The 16,701-nt window shown below is 47.6% G+C and overlaps 1 protein-coding gene across 1 annotated transcript in view; it reads left to right on the plus strand.

Annotated features, from left to right (window-relative positions):
• The window catches only part of LOC147736708 (uncharacterized), a 175,853-nt gene that overhangs the window by 117,792 nt on the left and 41,360 nt on the right, over positions 1-16,701 (plus strand). The window contains exon 3 of the mRNA XM_086953437.1: positions 11,308-12,620. Coding sequence (XP_086809563.1) covers positions 11,339-12,620 — 1,282 coding nt within the window. The 5' untranslated portion in view covers positions 11,308-11,338. The remainder of the gene's footprint in view (positions 1-11,307; positions 12,621-16,701) is intronic.

Here is a 16,701-nt window from a genome sequence, read left to right on the forward strand (position 1 = left end):
TTGATACTTTGAATTATGTTGCCACATAACTTTATTCAAAATTTAGACTGTATTAAAGTTTAATAAAGTCTTCCCAAGTTAGCCTACGGAGCTAGCAGCACCACAATGGAGGAACAACACATTTGCAGTTTTTCCCTGCCAAGGTTTATAAACATATTTTATATTGTCTTAACTTTTTATAACAAGGCTCCCTACCCTTGGAGCACCTAGGGCTGGCCTTAGGGGGGACTTAAACCAAAGAAAAAGGAGGTTTTGGATTTTGGAAACACTTTTAATTCCAAAGTCAAATTTGAACCTCGTTTTATTTTTAAACCAGCCGGCAAGGCAGGTATGGCTTTAAAACGAGACTAGACACCGCAGCAGTGCACACTTAAGTGCTTTAAGTCCACTGACGTCCTTAAACCTCCCTGCCATATTATATATTAGGGACCTTCAGTAGGGTGTCTTGGTCATTTATAATTATACCAAACACCATATACTTTTAAGGACAGAGCACTGGGCCTGGTTAGGGTCAGTAACCACCAATAATGGGTCATTAAGGGGGTGAGGTGTTCAGGGCAAAAAAGGATGACGTTCCTACGCCCCTCTGGTTCAATCAGTCATGCCGGGCACTACTCATTATTTACTGACCAAGACTCCACTCCTGTGCACCTATAACCTCATTAAGATGCAACCATGTTTTGGAATTTTTAAACACTGAATGCTCCTTGTTGTGGTCATAATTCCAGTCTATTCAAAAGAGAAGTAAACAAACTAAACAACACAGAGCTCTACCCAACCTTGGACCCAAATATTCCATGTGGAAAGTTCCAGACTACAGCCCTGTCTAGTTTCCCAGGTCCATGCAGGATGTACTACTCCAATCCAGGTTTTTTCTTTGAATTCTGGGATTTGTAGTCTTCTTTATTCCATCATCAAACAGGACTACAAGTCTAAGAATTCAAAGAAAAAAACTTGTCAGCACATTGTTCATGGACCTGGAAAATTTAGTAGCTATGTGGACTTTAACTAGAGAAACCAGTTACCCATCACCCCCCACCCCCACCCCACCAAACAGACCACAAAGGACAGGGAAGGAGAAGAAACAAGCATTCGTAAATCTCATAGGTTTCCCCTATGTGATTAATATATTTTCTTTGTTGAAAGTTTTAGTTTAGTGAGCAGTTTTGCAATACAAGTTACTGAAACTCGGTAAAAGTGTTATGGCCTGTTTATTGAGATGGGTGTCAGGTGCCCCACAAGTCTTACCTTTGCTTGTGGTGCAATTCCGCAGAGACGACAAGAGCACCCGTCCCTGTACCCACCTGACCCTTGTGGAAGGAAATACCCAGCGGGGATGAGATGGACGCAGGGATGGGAGCCAGGTTGTAGGGTGAGGAAAGCGTGGAGCTGGCGGGGCGTTCCGGTGTCAACTGGAAACCAAGAAAGAGCAAGATTACAGACAGACCCACAAAAGGAACCACCCCCCACATACACACACAGACCGGGTAACCGTCTGTGGGCTTACCAATGCTTCCGGTAAGGCAGGACCTCAAATGGGTTCAGCTCTGAGGATGAGAGGCGAGGGCAAGACGCTCCTGCGAGTTATCCCCGAGTTCAAACTAAAGAAAGCGCTCCTGCGCGTATCACAAAAGCTATAACAAAAGAAAGCGCTCCTGCGCGTTGCACCCCAGTGTACAAAAACGAAAAGCGCCCCTGCGCGTTGCACCCCAGTGTACACAAACGAAAAGCGCTCCTGCGCGTTGCACCCCAGTGTAAACAAAAGTAGTCACTCAACCCAAGAATGCAGGCTGAGCTGTTTCCCTTTTTTGCGCTCCTGCGCGGTGGGAAACTGATAGTGAAAATCTTTAGCCTGTTCAGGAGCAGTCCTGGAAGAACCCAGGTGAAGTTTACCTAAGCGCTCCTGACTAGCGCTGTCTCAAGATGCCGAGTTGCGCTTCAGCGCGGCTTGTCTCCCGTAGAGACGGACAATGGCGCTTCAGCGCGGTTTGTCTCCTGTAGAGACGTGCAGGTCAGAGACAGCGGGACTTCAGCAAAGTATCTGGAATCCGAAGCACCAATCCGGCGGGAAACGCGATGTATAAGCGTTCTCCCCAGAAGTGCTTCTGTGCTCAGCAGCCTGGGACTAGACCGGGTACTCGACTTCCGGCCGGAAGTGAGTATTCCGGCCGCCCGTGTGTGTATGCGGGAATGGCCGGCCGCGGCAATGCCGCAAACCGTGACAAAAGGTCCCTCTAACATGCCCGATTGTGAGCAGCATAGGCTGTGGATTCTGGGTTCTTGAAATGTGTTATTGGAACCCCACACCCAGCACCTGCAAAACCTCTCTCTACAGTAACTTGAAATAAACTGAAAAGACAGTTGTTCTAACGCCACCTCTTTAAGGGATCATGTGTCTATTCTAGACATTTCCCTCTAAAGCTATTGCAAGTAATCCTGTTAATAAGGTTTTGTCCCTTTGTTTATTCCTTGGTTACTCACTTGTGTTCCTGTGCGCTCCGCTGCTAATATTTACACAAATTAATATGTCTGACGGCGCCGCGTTACCTCATTTGTATCCCCTATATCTGCATTGCTTGTGGGGCTTACACAGTGTAAGTGATGTTAGGTTTCACTGATTCCTGTGTAATGTGGTGTTTGCAACTATGGCTCTTGTCACCTATAACCGGCAGCCTAGTTACATTGTAGACCTCTGTCACCCACCGGCTCGGGGATGCCTTATGTACACCTGCTACTGTACAAATATATAAGTCCGCGTTCGAGGTAGTCATTCTTCCTTTATTGTACTAATGCTGTGAGTGGGCAACGAAGGAGGTGTTGTATAATTTTAGCTTCTGTGGCCTGCTGTAGCATCATTTCAGATACATGGCATGTGTAACATGCAGTGCTTTTGGCCTCAATCTTACCTATTAAAACATATCAATATGCTAGACCTACCTAGGCTGAACCCATGTGAATGCACGCGCCCTCCTCCGTGCAAGGAAGTTACACTCCATAGAGTCAAAAACACTCTTATATTCACTGTTGAAGCCTCACATCTGATGAATCTCTGCCATCTTGTCCTGCTCTTCCTGGGCGTCCTGTGTTCCATGGACAGGAACGTCGATTCAGCAAAATGCAAGAGGGAGCAGTAGTGCGAAGCGCATCCTTTGGCCACCTCCCCAGTTTTACTTCAGGGGTTTGTATCTATGCATCCATATGGTATTTGTACAGCGCGCACACCTAGCCAATGAGCAGCGGAGCGATGCACAGGGTTAGCACCATGTCCAAACCCTCCCCTTCAAAGCCTTCTACCTGCTGCTGAGGGACTGGGAAGGGGTCATGAAGCGCCTGCCTTCATGATCCATGGTATTAGGGGTAGCAGGTGCCACGCCAAGGGTGCCAAAGGAAAAGTCATGGGTAACATGTCCTACCCTTAGTTGCCCCTACTTGACGTCTGTGTAAGTGCAGTAAAGGGTGCTACAATTAAGGGACTTAGATCAGTTTAGAAGGTTTACAGACACTTGGGAGCTCCACCTGCAGAGTCTTTTGTGGGGCAAGAAAATAAACGAGGCAGGTCAATCCAAAACCTGCCTTTATTTATTTATTTCTTCATAAAATTTTATATAGCGCGAACAAGAGCCCGAGGCATAACAGAGCACTTTACAATATGATGGGAGCAGGGACAAAAGCAATATTTATAACAATATCAATAAGAGGAAGAGAGAGCAGGGATATACAGTGCAACATACAACCTAGAGGGTAATACAATAACACAAGTGTAGGTGGGCAGCAAGGGTGAAACACAGGGAACATTAGAGGGAGCTGTAGCACAAAAAAAGAACAGAAAAAGAACAGAAAAATAGTCCGCAGGAGCAATTTCCACGGGCCAGTGGGTATCACCCTATAAGGGTATGAATTTGTTCATTAGGAATCTTTTGGCTTCCACTTTGACCGCCGCCAATGAGGAAATTCTGCGAACTTCCAGTGGGAGAGAGTTCCAGATCTTAGATGCAGCTCCCGGGAAATAATGGTGACAACTTCTCTTTTTCTTAAGGATGAGTGGTGTCGGAAGGAGGGTAGAGGCGCTTCTTGAAGCTCTTATGCCACAGGATAGTTTAAGTTTTTGCGCAAGGTACGTAGGGGTATTTAGGTAAAGGGCTTTGTGTGTGAGAACAGCAATCTTTAGTTGAATTTGTGCTTCGAAGGGCAACCAATTAAGGGATGTTAGAACTAAGGATGTATGATCTTTTCGCTTGGTATCTGTAACCAGTCTAGCAGCCGAGTTAAGTGCAGCCCTTGGGGGAGCCAGAGCGTATTTGGGAAGTCCACTGAGGGTAGCACTACCGTAATCTAACCTCGGCAGGACAAGCGCTTGGACGACTTGCTTGAAGTCATTTAGAGGAAGGAAAGGTTTGATATTTCTGAGTGATCTCATCAATTTGAATTTAAATTTGAATTTAAAAGAATTTGTATAGCGCACTTCTACCACGCGGTTTCTTGGCGCTTTTGGATTTGCGAGGAGACAACAGGAGCGGAGGGAATCTAGACATTGTGGGCACGGGAGAAGAGCAGAGTTTTAAGACCTTTCCGGAACTCGATGTAAGAGGATGTCATACGGAGTTCCGTCGGAAGGGAGTTCCAGAATGCAGGAGCGAGAACTGCAAATTTTGTTCCGCCCGCCTTTTTCTTTCTGAAACGGGGGGTTGTTAGCAGGGCCTGATGGGTGGATCGAAGCTCTCTACCCGGCGTGTAGGGCTTGATGGCGGAGCAAATGAACTCCGGGGCGGTGCCCATTTTGGCCTGAAAGGTGGTACAGCCAAGCTTGAACAAGGCTCGCTCTTTCACCGGCAGCCAGTGCAGAGCCTGCAGTAAGGGAGTAGCTCGGTGGAATTTGGGCAGGCCGTGAATCAGGCGGGCGGCCTGGTTCTGCACGAGCTGCAGACGGTGAATGGCGTAGGCTGGGGCGCCATTGTAAATGATGTTGCCATAGTCCGGGCGCGAGAGCACCATAGCCATCACTATGATCTTTAGGGCAGGTAGAGAGAAAAAGTGAGAGATCTTCCTGATGGTTCTGAGGGAAAAAAAGTAGGAGGAAACAACCGCATTGACCTGTGAGTGAACAGAGAGTGAAGAGTTAAGGAAGATACCAAGGGTTTTGACCTTAGGTACAGGGAGCGGGGGGACACCAAGTGAAGGGGGCCAGTGGGAAGGGGACCAGGGACTGCAACCACCTCCGGTCAAGACTAACTCCGTCTTGTCCGGGTTGAGTTTGAGGTGGTTGCAGTTCATCTAATCCTGGATGAACAACATGACGGATTGGACGTTCAGGGAGGATGAGGAAGAGTGGGAAAGGTTAAAGATTAGCTGGAGGTCATCGGCGTAATTGAACACCGTGACCTCAAGCTGCTGTAGCATAAAAATAAGAGGGTAGATGTATAAATTAAACAAAAGAGGGGAAAGTGAGGAACCTTGGGGGACTCCACATACAACCTTACGAGAGGCAGCGGTGAAACCAGGTAGGTGGACCGCCTGAGCCCTATCACTCAGGAAGGACTCAAGCCAGGCGAGGGCCAGGCCCTCTATGTCCGCCGCCCTGACACGGGTGAGGAGGATTGAATGGTCCACCGTGTCAAAAGTGGCGGACAGGTCTAAGAGGATGAGGGCCTGCGGAAGGTTGGTGTCAATGCCCTCGCGTAGGCTGTCCATCACTGAGGTCACCACCTTCTCCGTAGAGTGGAGGGGGCGAAAGCCCGCCTGCCGGTTAGTTTCCACATAGGTGCTCAGGGTGCTGGTTACATGGGTTTCTAGAACCTTGCCCAGGTAAGGCAGAAGGGAGATGGGAAGGTAATTAGAAGGGGATGAAGGGTCGGCACCGGGCTTTTTTTAGGATGGGGATAACAGCCGCAAATTTGTGAGCAGTGGGGACCACTCCATTGCTAAGTGAGTCATTCAAAAGAGTGAGGGGAGGGGTGGGGCAGTTTAGGAAGATTTCTCTCAGGATGTGAGCAGGGGCAAAGTCTAGGGGGGAGCCTGACTTTACCTTTTGGAGCAGGGGGAGAAGCGTAGCCTTAGTCAGGGGGGGGATGGAAGTGAGTTTGGAAGTGACAGCGGGCGGGGAAGGGCTGGTGAATGTGGGGGAAGGGAGGGGGATGTTGGCCTTGATCTTTGCGACCTTATCAACGAAGAAATCGTTGAGTGAGTCGCAGAGCGATTGGGAGGGGGGGATAGAGGCCGTGGCTCTATTAGATGAGGCAAGCTCATGTACTGTAGCAAAGATTTCTTTGGTTTGGGATTCTGCTGCCAGTATCCTGTTAGAATAGAACAGGGTCTTGGCCTCGAGGATGCCTTGCTTATATGCCTTGAGCACGGAGAGGTAAATGATTTTTTTGGCGGGGCAGTATTCTCTTCTCCATGAGCGCTCTGCTCTGCGTGCGGCTAGTTTCTTCTCCTTGAGGTCAGGGGTGAACCAGCGGTTAGCAGCATGGGCTCGCTTAACCGCGATCCGCCTCAAAGGGGCAAAGTCGTCGCCTGCCTGGGTCAGCCAGCCGTCGATAGTGGCCAGTTGGACCGGGGCGGCGAGGCCGGAGAGGTCGGGGCAGGAATTGGCTAGGGATGAGCAGAAGGATGGCATGTCTGCCTTACCCCATTTTCTAACCCAGGTGTTCTTGGGAAGGGGAGGTTTGGCCGCTGGGGCTAAGGCAAGGGAGAAGGAAATTAAAAAATGGTCTGACCAGGAGCAGGGGGAGATGTTAGGGGGAGTAGTGGGAATATTCAAGGTCCAAACCTGGTCGAGCGAGTGGCCATGCACGTGGGTAGGGCTGTGAACATGGGGGGTGAAATTGAGGCTGGTCATAAGGTCGGTGAATTCTTTGGATAGGGGGCTTTCGGCAGGATCGTTGGGCCAAAAGTTGAGGTCGCCCAGGACCAGCACTGACGAGTTGTTGACGACCAGTGTTGCGAGAATGTCCTGGAGGCTGGAAACAAAAGTGGGAGTGGGGTGAGGGGGGCGATAGATGAGAACGGCAGTTAGGGGGGCCGAATGAGAACTAGCGCAAATTATCAAGCAGTCGACTTCAGAGATGGTGGGGAAAAGGAAGAATCTGAAAGTGGAAGTCAGTATGAGCTATCAAGGCCACTCCACCGCCTCTTCTGCCCTCCGGTCGATCCGCTCGGATAATGGAGCATGAGGGTGGAAGTGCGGCTAAGACATTGGGTAGGGAGTCGGCCTTAAACCAGGTCTCTGTTAAAAACAAGAGATCCGGATTGTGGATGTCGAGGTAGTCGAATAGCTCATACTGATGACTGACTGCTGATCTGGTGTTAAGAAGCGCAGCTGTGGTGTTAAAAGTCGGCGTGTGGGGGACAGGAGGAGGGGAGAGAGTAGGGGAAACAGTGCAGGGCAAAGGGAATGAACTTGATATGGCGGCAGGTGGAATGGGCGGAGGTCTCGAGAGAAGACTTAGGTTTAGCAGCAAATTAGTCACATGTGCACTGATGGTACCTGGGATCCAATGGGAGAGAAGATCGGGGGATGAATACGTCAGCGGTGGGACATAAGGAGGTGGCCCTTGCCCCGGCCTGCCGCGGAAGGCGCAGACGGGCTGGACTCTGGCGTGACTCCGGCGAGCCTACGGCGCGCCCGCTGCGCTGACACATGGGGGACGTTTAAATGGAGGAGCAGCGTGGGGGGAGTGGCGTGGGTGGGGTTGGGCGAACCAGCCCAAACCAAGATGGCGGCCACTGCCGCTGGGAGCCTGGGATGTTATCAGCTGCCAGCCAGCCCCGCCGAGCCCCTAGGAAGCAAGGTAGGAAATTAGTGGTACCTGTAGATTTTCAGTGTAGGTTAGACACAAAAGATCACAATTTAAAAATTAAAGCGTGTCGCCGCTTTTAATCAGCGTGACAGCGCGCTAAAATCAAAGTGCTCAAACGCAGCCCTCAGCTCCTGCAAGCAAGCCCACTGCCACCGGGCTGCTCGCAATCGCTGGGGACACGTCAGGATCACTCCTAAATGGAGGAGCAGCGTGGGGGGAGTGGCGTGGGTGGGGTTGGGCGAACCAGCCCAAACCAAGAGGGCGGCCACTGCCGCTGGGAGCCTGGGATGTTATCAGCTGCCAGCCAGCCCCGCCGAGCCCCTAGGAAGCAAGGTAGGAAATTAGTGGTACCTGTAGATTTTCAGTGCAGGTTAGACACAAAAGATCACAATTTAAAAATTAAAGCGTGTCGCCGCTTTTAATCAACGTGACAGCGCGCTAAAATCAAAGTGCTCAAACGCAGCCCTCAGCTCCTGCAAGCAAGCCCACTGCCACCGGGCTGCTCGCAATTGGTTGACTCCTTTGTATACATTACTGATATGACCTTTAATATTCAGGTGTTTGTCCATGGTGATGCCGAGAGACTTGGCTGCGTCTACGATGAGAGGCGTACAGTTGAAAGCAGTGAGGTGACTCAGCCAGAGTTCTAGCTTGGGGATAAGTTTCGGTGGGGAGATGAGCAGGTATTCCGTTTTAAAAGTTTTGAGCAGTAGATGATTCGCTGTTAACCAGTTCTGAGTAAACATTAGGGGAGTATTGAGTGATATGATGTTTTCAGAGGATGAGATTTTCAGATATAGTTGCGTATTGTCCGCATACATGTGGAAGAGAATGTCCATGGAATTTAGTGAATGTGCAAGAGGTTCCAAGAAAAGATTGGAGAGGATAGGAGATTGAGCAGATCCTTGGGGGACCCCGATGAGTACGGGAGAGGGCTGGGAGAGAGAGTTGTTTGCCTTGTGATTTCTGCTGAATCTTCAACACACGAGCCACCTGCTTTCCACCGCTGCCGAATTCATTGCCACCGCTGAGTTTGAGCAGTGATAGATGGGACAAGATGAAAGGAGCAACTTGACAAGATTATGCCAAAGGGATAAGAGTTTGGTGAGAAGAGGAGGCAGTCTGTTTCTGTGCCCTTACGGTCAGCAAATCAAAGGAGCACAGGAGGAGCAAGCTCCTGCCTCTCTCAAGAAAAGGGAGCACTAGAGTGGATGCCTGCTTTGGCCCCTGGGGGATTGGCGAGTGCCGTTGTGATAAGGGTTTATGTTTTGGCAGGAGGCAAAGCATCCAGTGTTTCTGTGCAAATCACTTAATCTCTCCGTGCCTGTAAAGCGCTTATATAGCTTCTTCGGGGTTTGCGTTATGTGTAAAGTAGCAAATCTATTAAGAAAATAAGTTCAGAAACCAAAGCGGATGAAAACAGTACTTGGGCTTCAGGATACTGAAAAGGAGAAACACATGAGGAACAACAGGATATAGTATGTTACAGCTAATTGAAACAGAGGAAAAGTAAGGGACAGGCACAAAAACCAATGAAAAGCAGGAGGCAGGATTTTTCTCCTTTTAAGATTCATATTGAATATAATAGATTTCACAAGCACAGTGCAAGATCTGTGCATGCGAAACCTAAAAGTGAGACACACATAACAGCCGAAAAACAATGCCCATCAGAAAGCAAAGGTAAACAAAATAACAAAGAAATGTTGCCCCTTTCTAATTACTGAAATGTGTTTCAGGTTCTTAATTCGAGCTTCTTCTAACTCCATATCCCCATAGACTAACCTAACAACTTTGAGAGGTTGGCTAACTCTGAAACGTCCATTAGATTTACAGGTGATTTAACAACAACCAAATTGCCAACTGAAAACTTTACATCAGCCACTGCTTTAAACACATCATATTTTGCATCACTTTTCTGCTTCCCTTCTCTTACTTGCACCTCTAGTACTTTCACTCAACCCGCAGCCACTTGCCACATAATTAGAAACCGTACCAAAGCAGCAAAAGGCCCGGAAAGTCCACAGCAATTTGATCCCAGGTGCCAGTGGGGATCTCTTTGCACGCCAGTGGGGGAATCTGTACCTTCCTAGTCTTATCACTTTTACTACATCCCAAACACTCCCTCAATGTTCAATCTGTAGATCCATACTCGGCCACCAATAACTGTTATGTTATCGGAATTGTAAAGTGCATGGCTGCCCCAGCAACAGGGCATTCTAGCGCTCAACCTTACTTTTGTTATGGATTCCTGTGGATGTCCTGCAAGTGCTTATTCGATAAAAGTGGCCCTAATCTCTAGGGGAGCCCTAATCAAAAACTAAAAACAAAAATGTTCTGCACTCGCAATTTATACTTGACTTTGCGAATTACAGTCTTGCAGTGCCACAATCCACTTACACAAATAACACATTTCTTGCTAAAAATCTCATGCAAGGATTTGTAGTCTACCTCGAATGGTACACTTCCAAGAATTTACATTTTGAGGGGGGACTTGAAACACGGTCAAAGCTTTCTTCTAGGTAGCGAAATGTCTTCATTCAGCCCCCGGCAAAGCCCTACATGCAAAGGAAATCATGGCTTCTTTTCGATCATGCCCCTGTTTCAGTTTCACTCCTAGGCCCTTGTCGCTGGAATTCGTCTTGACAAAATGGGAAAATCCTGTGGCAAAACTATGCAGACTGTGAGCATTCACAAGAAACTTCTTAACAGCTTCAAATTCCTTCTCGCATTCCTTACTCCACACATAGTCTGCACCCTTCCTAAGCAGGGCTCATATGGCACAAGTAAATTGGGTACAAACAAAGAACAAAATCTTCCGAACCAAAAAAGTTTTCTGCTTCTTCTTTCTTTGTGGGTCTAGGTATTTCCTGTGTGGCTTTAATTGATTCATCTTAGGGGCAGAGCCCATCAGCAGAGATTACGTGACCTAGGTAGTCCAATTCAGCTATCCACTAATTAATATTTGAACAAATCCGAGTGCCGGGGTTTAGCTTTATGTTTGACATTTACACTGGGTTCATTTGAACCCCAGTGGGTTGACACCTGAGGTAGTGGGGTGTATGTTCTCAACCTCGAGGGGCACCAATACTGTATTTCAATCCTTATTATATACAAAGAGTGATGTGCTAGCATTAAAACCACCACTACCATCTGTGAATTATTGTAGTCCGATTCTTGACAGGCAAACTTGCAGGAACAGCCTGACCTGGAGCTGGGGTAGATCCTCTCCAATTCTTGAGATGAGCTAGTTGTTTGGAACCGTTAGGTGGAATGTTGCTGACAGAGCTCCTCGAGGCATGGTGGCTGAGAGGGCTGGTACTAAAATGTTCTGCATTCTGGAAGTGTAGAGAATTAATTAACTCTGGCAAAAGAAGGAGGCATGTATAACTAAAACTATTGGATCATTTTTATTTTGAGCTTAAACATGCCATGTGGTGATGCAGGCAGGAGTATTTTGACTTCACTCTCCTGTTATAATTTGTTGTCTTTTCTCTTTTCCTTCCCTTCACAGACACTCGATACTTAAAACTCAGAATATCAGAATGGGCAGGAGAAAGGCTACAGGAAAAAAAGAAGACGTGCAGTGTTCAGGTGAACCCGAAACAGCCACTCTACCATCTTCTCATATCCATAATGTGTCATCTTTAAGATTCCACATTGATGCTCAGAGGGACTGTGAGATGGAACCGCTATCTGGGAACATGCCGAACATGATCCTTTTATCTATGTTGGAGCAGTTGGAAGCCAAACTGGATAAATTGCAGAATACTCTAGAGGACGTGCCGTCAAGAGTCGCTGGGCTAATGGAGCACATCTGGAAAGCAAAGGGTCTAGATCACCTTGAAAATGGGGCAGTGTCTTTGGAGATGGTCGGTCCAGAGACAGTTAGAGGTTGTTGTGTCAGCAGGTCCCCTCCGATCCCTCTTTCAGTCGGGTCAAGGGAGCTGAACCAGTGCCTTCAACATGCATCTCGACATTGGCGTAAACCACAGGAGATTCAGTGTCTTCAACCTGTGTCTCCTCATGGGCATGATGCAAAGCAGAGCCAGTGCCTCCAACCTCTCTCTCCAGCTGTCCCCGTACCACAGCAGGACTGTACTGTGTCCAGGTGCCCTCCTCCAGATGTTCAAGTCATCCCAGGTGAGCCAAGCCTTCGTTTTCCACCAAGGTTTGATGATGGGCCGGAACCACAGCAAGACCAGTGCATACAACTTGTTTTCCAAATTGAACACGAACAAGAGGAGCAAGTGAAGAAAGAACCATTGTATGCAGATAGTTGGGACCCACAACAGAATATCTGCCTACAGCCACTGTTCCACGAGGGACATGAGCCACAGCAAAACCAGTGCAGACAACCAGTGCGCCCAGATGGGGAGGGACCTAGTGAACTCCTAAAACAAGAGTTGTTGTGGTTTGATGGTGAGGGTCAACAGCAAAAGCTTTGCAGACAACCAGCATTTCAAGAAGACCAGAGTCTGCAGCTCAACACATGTCTGCAGCAGGTGCCCTATAATGCACATGAACCACATCAGAACTTCAAGACCGAACCAATACACCTTGAGGCACTCAGTCCTGATCAAGGCTATAAGCTAGAAACACCGAGTCCTGGGGACTACGATCAGAACTACAAGCAAGAACCACTGCATCCTGAGAACCGAGATGAGAACTCTGATCTACAACCAACATGCACTGATGTGCAGGGCCCATCTGGATCCTCATCATTCCTGCCACAGAATGCTCCTGATACTGATGAAGTTATCGCTACAGACCCACTGGAGAGAGGAAATACAGACGTAGATGGATTGGTGCTCAAATCCATCCCAGGTATTTGGTTCGTACTGAACGAACATCCAGAATGTCTAGTAAATTGTACAGTTCTTGTTAGAAATGGGGGTCTCTAGTTGGCAAAAGTAGGTACCTTTATCCAAATAGGGACCCTTGCTTCTAGTCAGGGTAAAGGGGATACACTTCTGAAATAACCCCTGCTCACCCCCTTGGTAGCTTGGCACGAGCAGAGACTTATCTCAGAGGCAGTGTGTAAAGCATTTGTGAACACATACAGTAATACAATTAAAACACTACAAATGGACACCGCACCAGTTTAGAAAAAAATAAGTAATCTTTATCTAAACCAAAGCAAGACCAAACAACAAAAATCCACAATACAGTATTAAAAACAAGGCTTTCAAATGGTATAAATAGTTCAGTTCAGTGCAAGTTGTAAATATAACACTTTTCTCACAAAGTACCTGGGATGCGTCACGCAAAACAAACAAAATGGCCGCAGGGAAGGTGATGCGTCAGTTCCTTACACGCAGGGAAGATGATGCGTCGGTTCCTTGCGTCGGGAGAGGTGACGCGTCAGTTCCTTACTACAGCACTGGAGAGGTGATGCGTCGTTTCCTTACTGGAGAAGAGGTGATGTGTTGTTTCCTTACCGCGTGGGGAGTTGATGCGTCTGTTTCTTACTGCGTCCCTCAACGATGCCACAGTCTTGGCGCCTCGATGTGATGCGTCGATCTGGTACGATGCGTGGCTTTGTGCAGCCGCAGAACAGGCTTGCGTCTGGATCGGTGCAGTGATCTCGGACTTCAGAGATCGTTGCACCCGATGCGTCATGCGACGATTTAGCGGCAGGCTCTGCGACAGTTTCTTCTGTGATGCGTCGGAAACTGATGCAGATGCGACACACTTCTTCGATGTTGGGTCGATTTTCAAGCTCCCAGCGACAAACAGTCTATAGAGGTCCTAAACAGCAGCAGGCACTTCTTTGCAGGTGGCAGCAAGGGAATTCAGGGGAGCTGGTGGTGAAGTCTTTGTGCCCCTGAGACTTCAGAACAGGAGGCTAGCTCAGTTCCAAGCCCTTGGAGATCTTCCTTAAGATGACAAAGCAAACAGCAAAGTCCTTTTCTCCTTTCCTTGGCAGCAAGAATTGACTACAGGCGAACCCCAGACAGCAAACCGCACAGGGGCAGTAGTCCTCCTCAGCTTAACCGGCTTTTTTCCTTGGCAAAGGTTCCTCTTGATTTCCCAGAAGTGATCTAAAGTCTGGAGTCTGGGCCTCTCTTTTTATACACACAAACCCTTTGTTCTCTGAAGGCAGAGATTGTCTGTTCCCAGCCAAAACCAGTTCTGTGGGGCACTTTGCAAGTACACAACAACCTCCATTGTCAGTGTGAGCCCTGGATCCAAACACACCACGGGGGGCGGAGCCATCATTGTGGAAGGCAGGCACAGCCTTATCAGGTGAAGATGTTATTCCTCCAACCACTCCAAATTCAGAATAGGCATATTCAGCCCAGCCCCGACTCATCCGACTTCTGGAGCCGCTGCCCCTCTCCACACCTGTAATCCAAAAGCCAGACATGCAATACTCAAACGTAGCAGAGGCACACTGGATGGTTAGGCAGGAAAATACCTACATTCTAAAAGTTGTATTTTCAAACACAGAATGTAAAAATCACCCTCACTAAAAGATGCACTTTAACATTCTGAGTTCAGGCATACTAAACTTTACTTTTCCATCTTGTTCCTAGGGGCAGTTATGTTCATAAGATGTTATAAACAAACTCCCCATTCTGTCCTAGGAGAACAGATAGCCTTGCAATAGTGAAAAAAGAGATTGGCAGTATTTCACTATCAGGACATGCCGCACACATCAGGGCATGTCCTACCTTTTACATACAATGCACCCTGCCCACAGGGGTACCTTGGGCCTACCTTGGGGTCACTAATATGTAGAAAAGGGAAGGTTTCGGGACTGGCAAGTGTGTGCACTTGCCAACTCGACATGGCAGTCCCAGATTGCACACAGGCTCTGCAATGGCAGGCCTGAGTCACATTTTACAAGCTGCTTCTCTGGGTGGCACAATCCGTGCTGTAAGCCCACCAGCAGCATTTGAATTATGGGCCCTAGGCACACATAGTGCACTGTACTAGGGTCTGAAAAGTAAATCAAATAGGCAATCATGGAAACACTAATCCATAGCACAATTTACAAAAGAGAGCATATCCACTTTAGCACCTATCAGCAGTGGTAAAGTGCCCAGAGTCATAAAACCACCAACAACAGGTAGACAAAATTCAGGAGTAAGGCAAAAAGTTCTCGGATGACCCTGCAAAAAGGGCTAAGTCCAACAGTTCTGAAGGAATTTAACATAAAATATCTCAAAAGTGGATGTTTCCCGATTTTTTGTAAGACCTGCAGGGGCCTAATCTGAGTTGCGTGGAGTGGTATCTTTGGGGGCGGGGGCATTGAGTACACCAGAAGCGGTCGTGTACCTGGTATCTCCTTTATTTTTGCAAAGGATTTTCTTATTCCCGTTCAGTGATAGGCTAAGAAATGGGACCCTGCACATGAAAAATGTCCTGAATTCTGGTCCGTGCATGAGACGCCCCATTCCGGGCTCAGGACCTCAGAGGAATTATGTGGTAGAATCTGTGATTTCAATCCAAGCACTGCAGTACTCATGGACCCCTGTCCCAGTGTCAGATGTAAGTGAGGTGTTATTTATCGAGGGTAACATTGCCCTTTTTTGTTGCTAGTGCAAATTAAAGCACTTTAAAGATTGGGCTGGGTCTCTGTGATGTTTGAGTGCACAGAATTTAGGAGAATTTCTGGGTCCGTCAGGGTGTGCTGCTAGGGGGGGGTGGATGTGTGAACAAGACAAGTGGGATCTGTAAGTCAGGTCTGTAGTGATGGAATGGGTAGGGCAAAGTCCACCGCACCCCAGAGCATTCAATAAGAAGTGGTTGTTTTTTCTGCAGTGTGTTGGTTCAAGTGCATTGAACTGGGGGGCCTGCAGATCAAAGAGGGGGGTTGTATTACAACATTCTACATCATGTAGAACAACGTACAAGTTCAAAGAGGTTTTGATATAAAGTGTGGTCTGTAGGGTTAGGTGCACAGTACAAGGTGGTCTAAATGTCAAATTAGGGTAGTCGTATTACAGTATACAGGATTAGGTGTGATTTGCTTATGTTTTTTAATCTAATATGATCCCATTACAAGACCCCTACTATGTTTGCTGTTCTGTCTCCTATTAAGTTTTTGTCCCTTTTCCCTCTGGGTAAGTCACCAATATCAGTGGTGGGAGTAATTTTGCTGGTGGGTGGTGTGAAGTTAATGGTGATTGCTCTAAGATATGTGGAATTACTCAGGAAATTTGGCATCCGATTCCCCCGGTGAATCCTAAATACTATGATTGCTAAGGAATTATTGGCTCTGTGATCATGTTTGTGAGGACAATAGCTTTGCAATATCACATGTATCTTTTGAAGGTCAACTTATCTTTCTTCCTTCTTTAGATGGCAGATGTTTCTTGGCCTCTCTTTCGACGTTCCAGTGCACATTACGAGGTCTAAATCATGCACGTTTATGCCTCACAGGGCACATGAGGCAGTAAAGTGTGTCATAAGCTGAAAGCACAGCCCTGCAGCATCTTCCACTTTGACAACTGCCACCAAAAAACCCCTGATGCACTCGCTGACCACTCTGTTCTTCCTCTCTGCTTGGCCATTATCTGTAGGTGATACAGACTAGTACATTTACGCTTGATACCAGTTCCATCCAAAAACTCTGTTGTCTCCCCCAAGACAAATTGTACACCATTATCTGATACCAACTTACAAAGAAAACTCTCTCTGACATGTACAAAACTTACTTCAACCACTCTGACGTGTAGTCCATAAGCACACTGGCAAATTTGTGATGCACGGAAAGCATCTAAAAAAGGCCTAACAAAACAATGCAGTTTTTGGCCCACATTCTGTCAGGAAAACCCACTTCTGCTATTGGCAGAAATCTGGATGCCAGTCTTTGTTGTGCTCGCTCCAAGGAACGTTTCCACATCCATGTCCATGGCAATCTACCAGGGTTGCATCATCAATCTTTTCTTGTTGGATA

The sequence above is a fragment of the Lissotriton vulgaris genome, chromosome 1_2 (genome assembly GCF_964263255.1).
Source record: "Lissotriton vulgaris chromosome 1_2, aLisVul1.2, whole genome shotgun sequence".
In the NCBI taxonomy this organism is placed as follows: domain Eukaryota; kingdom Metazoa; phylum Chordata; class Amphibia; order Caudata; family Salamandridae; genus Lissotriton; species Lissotriton vulgaris.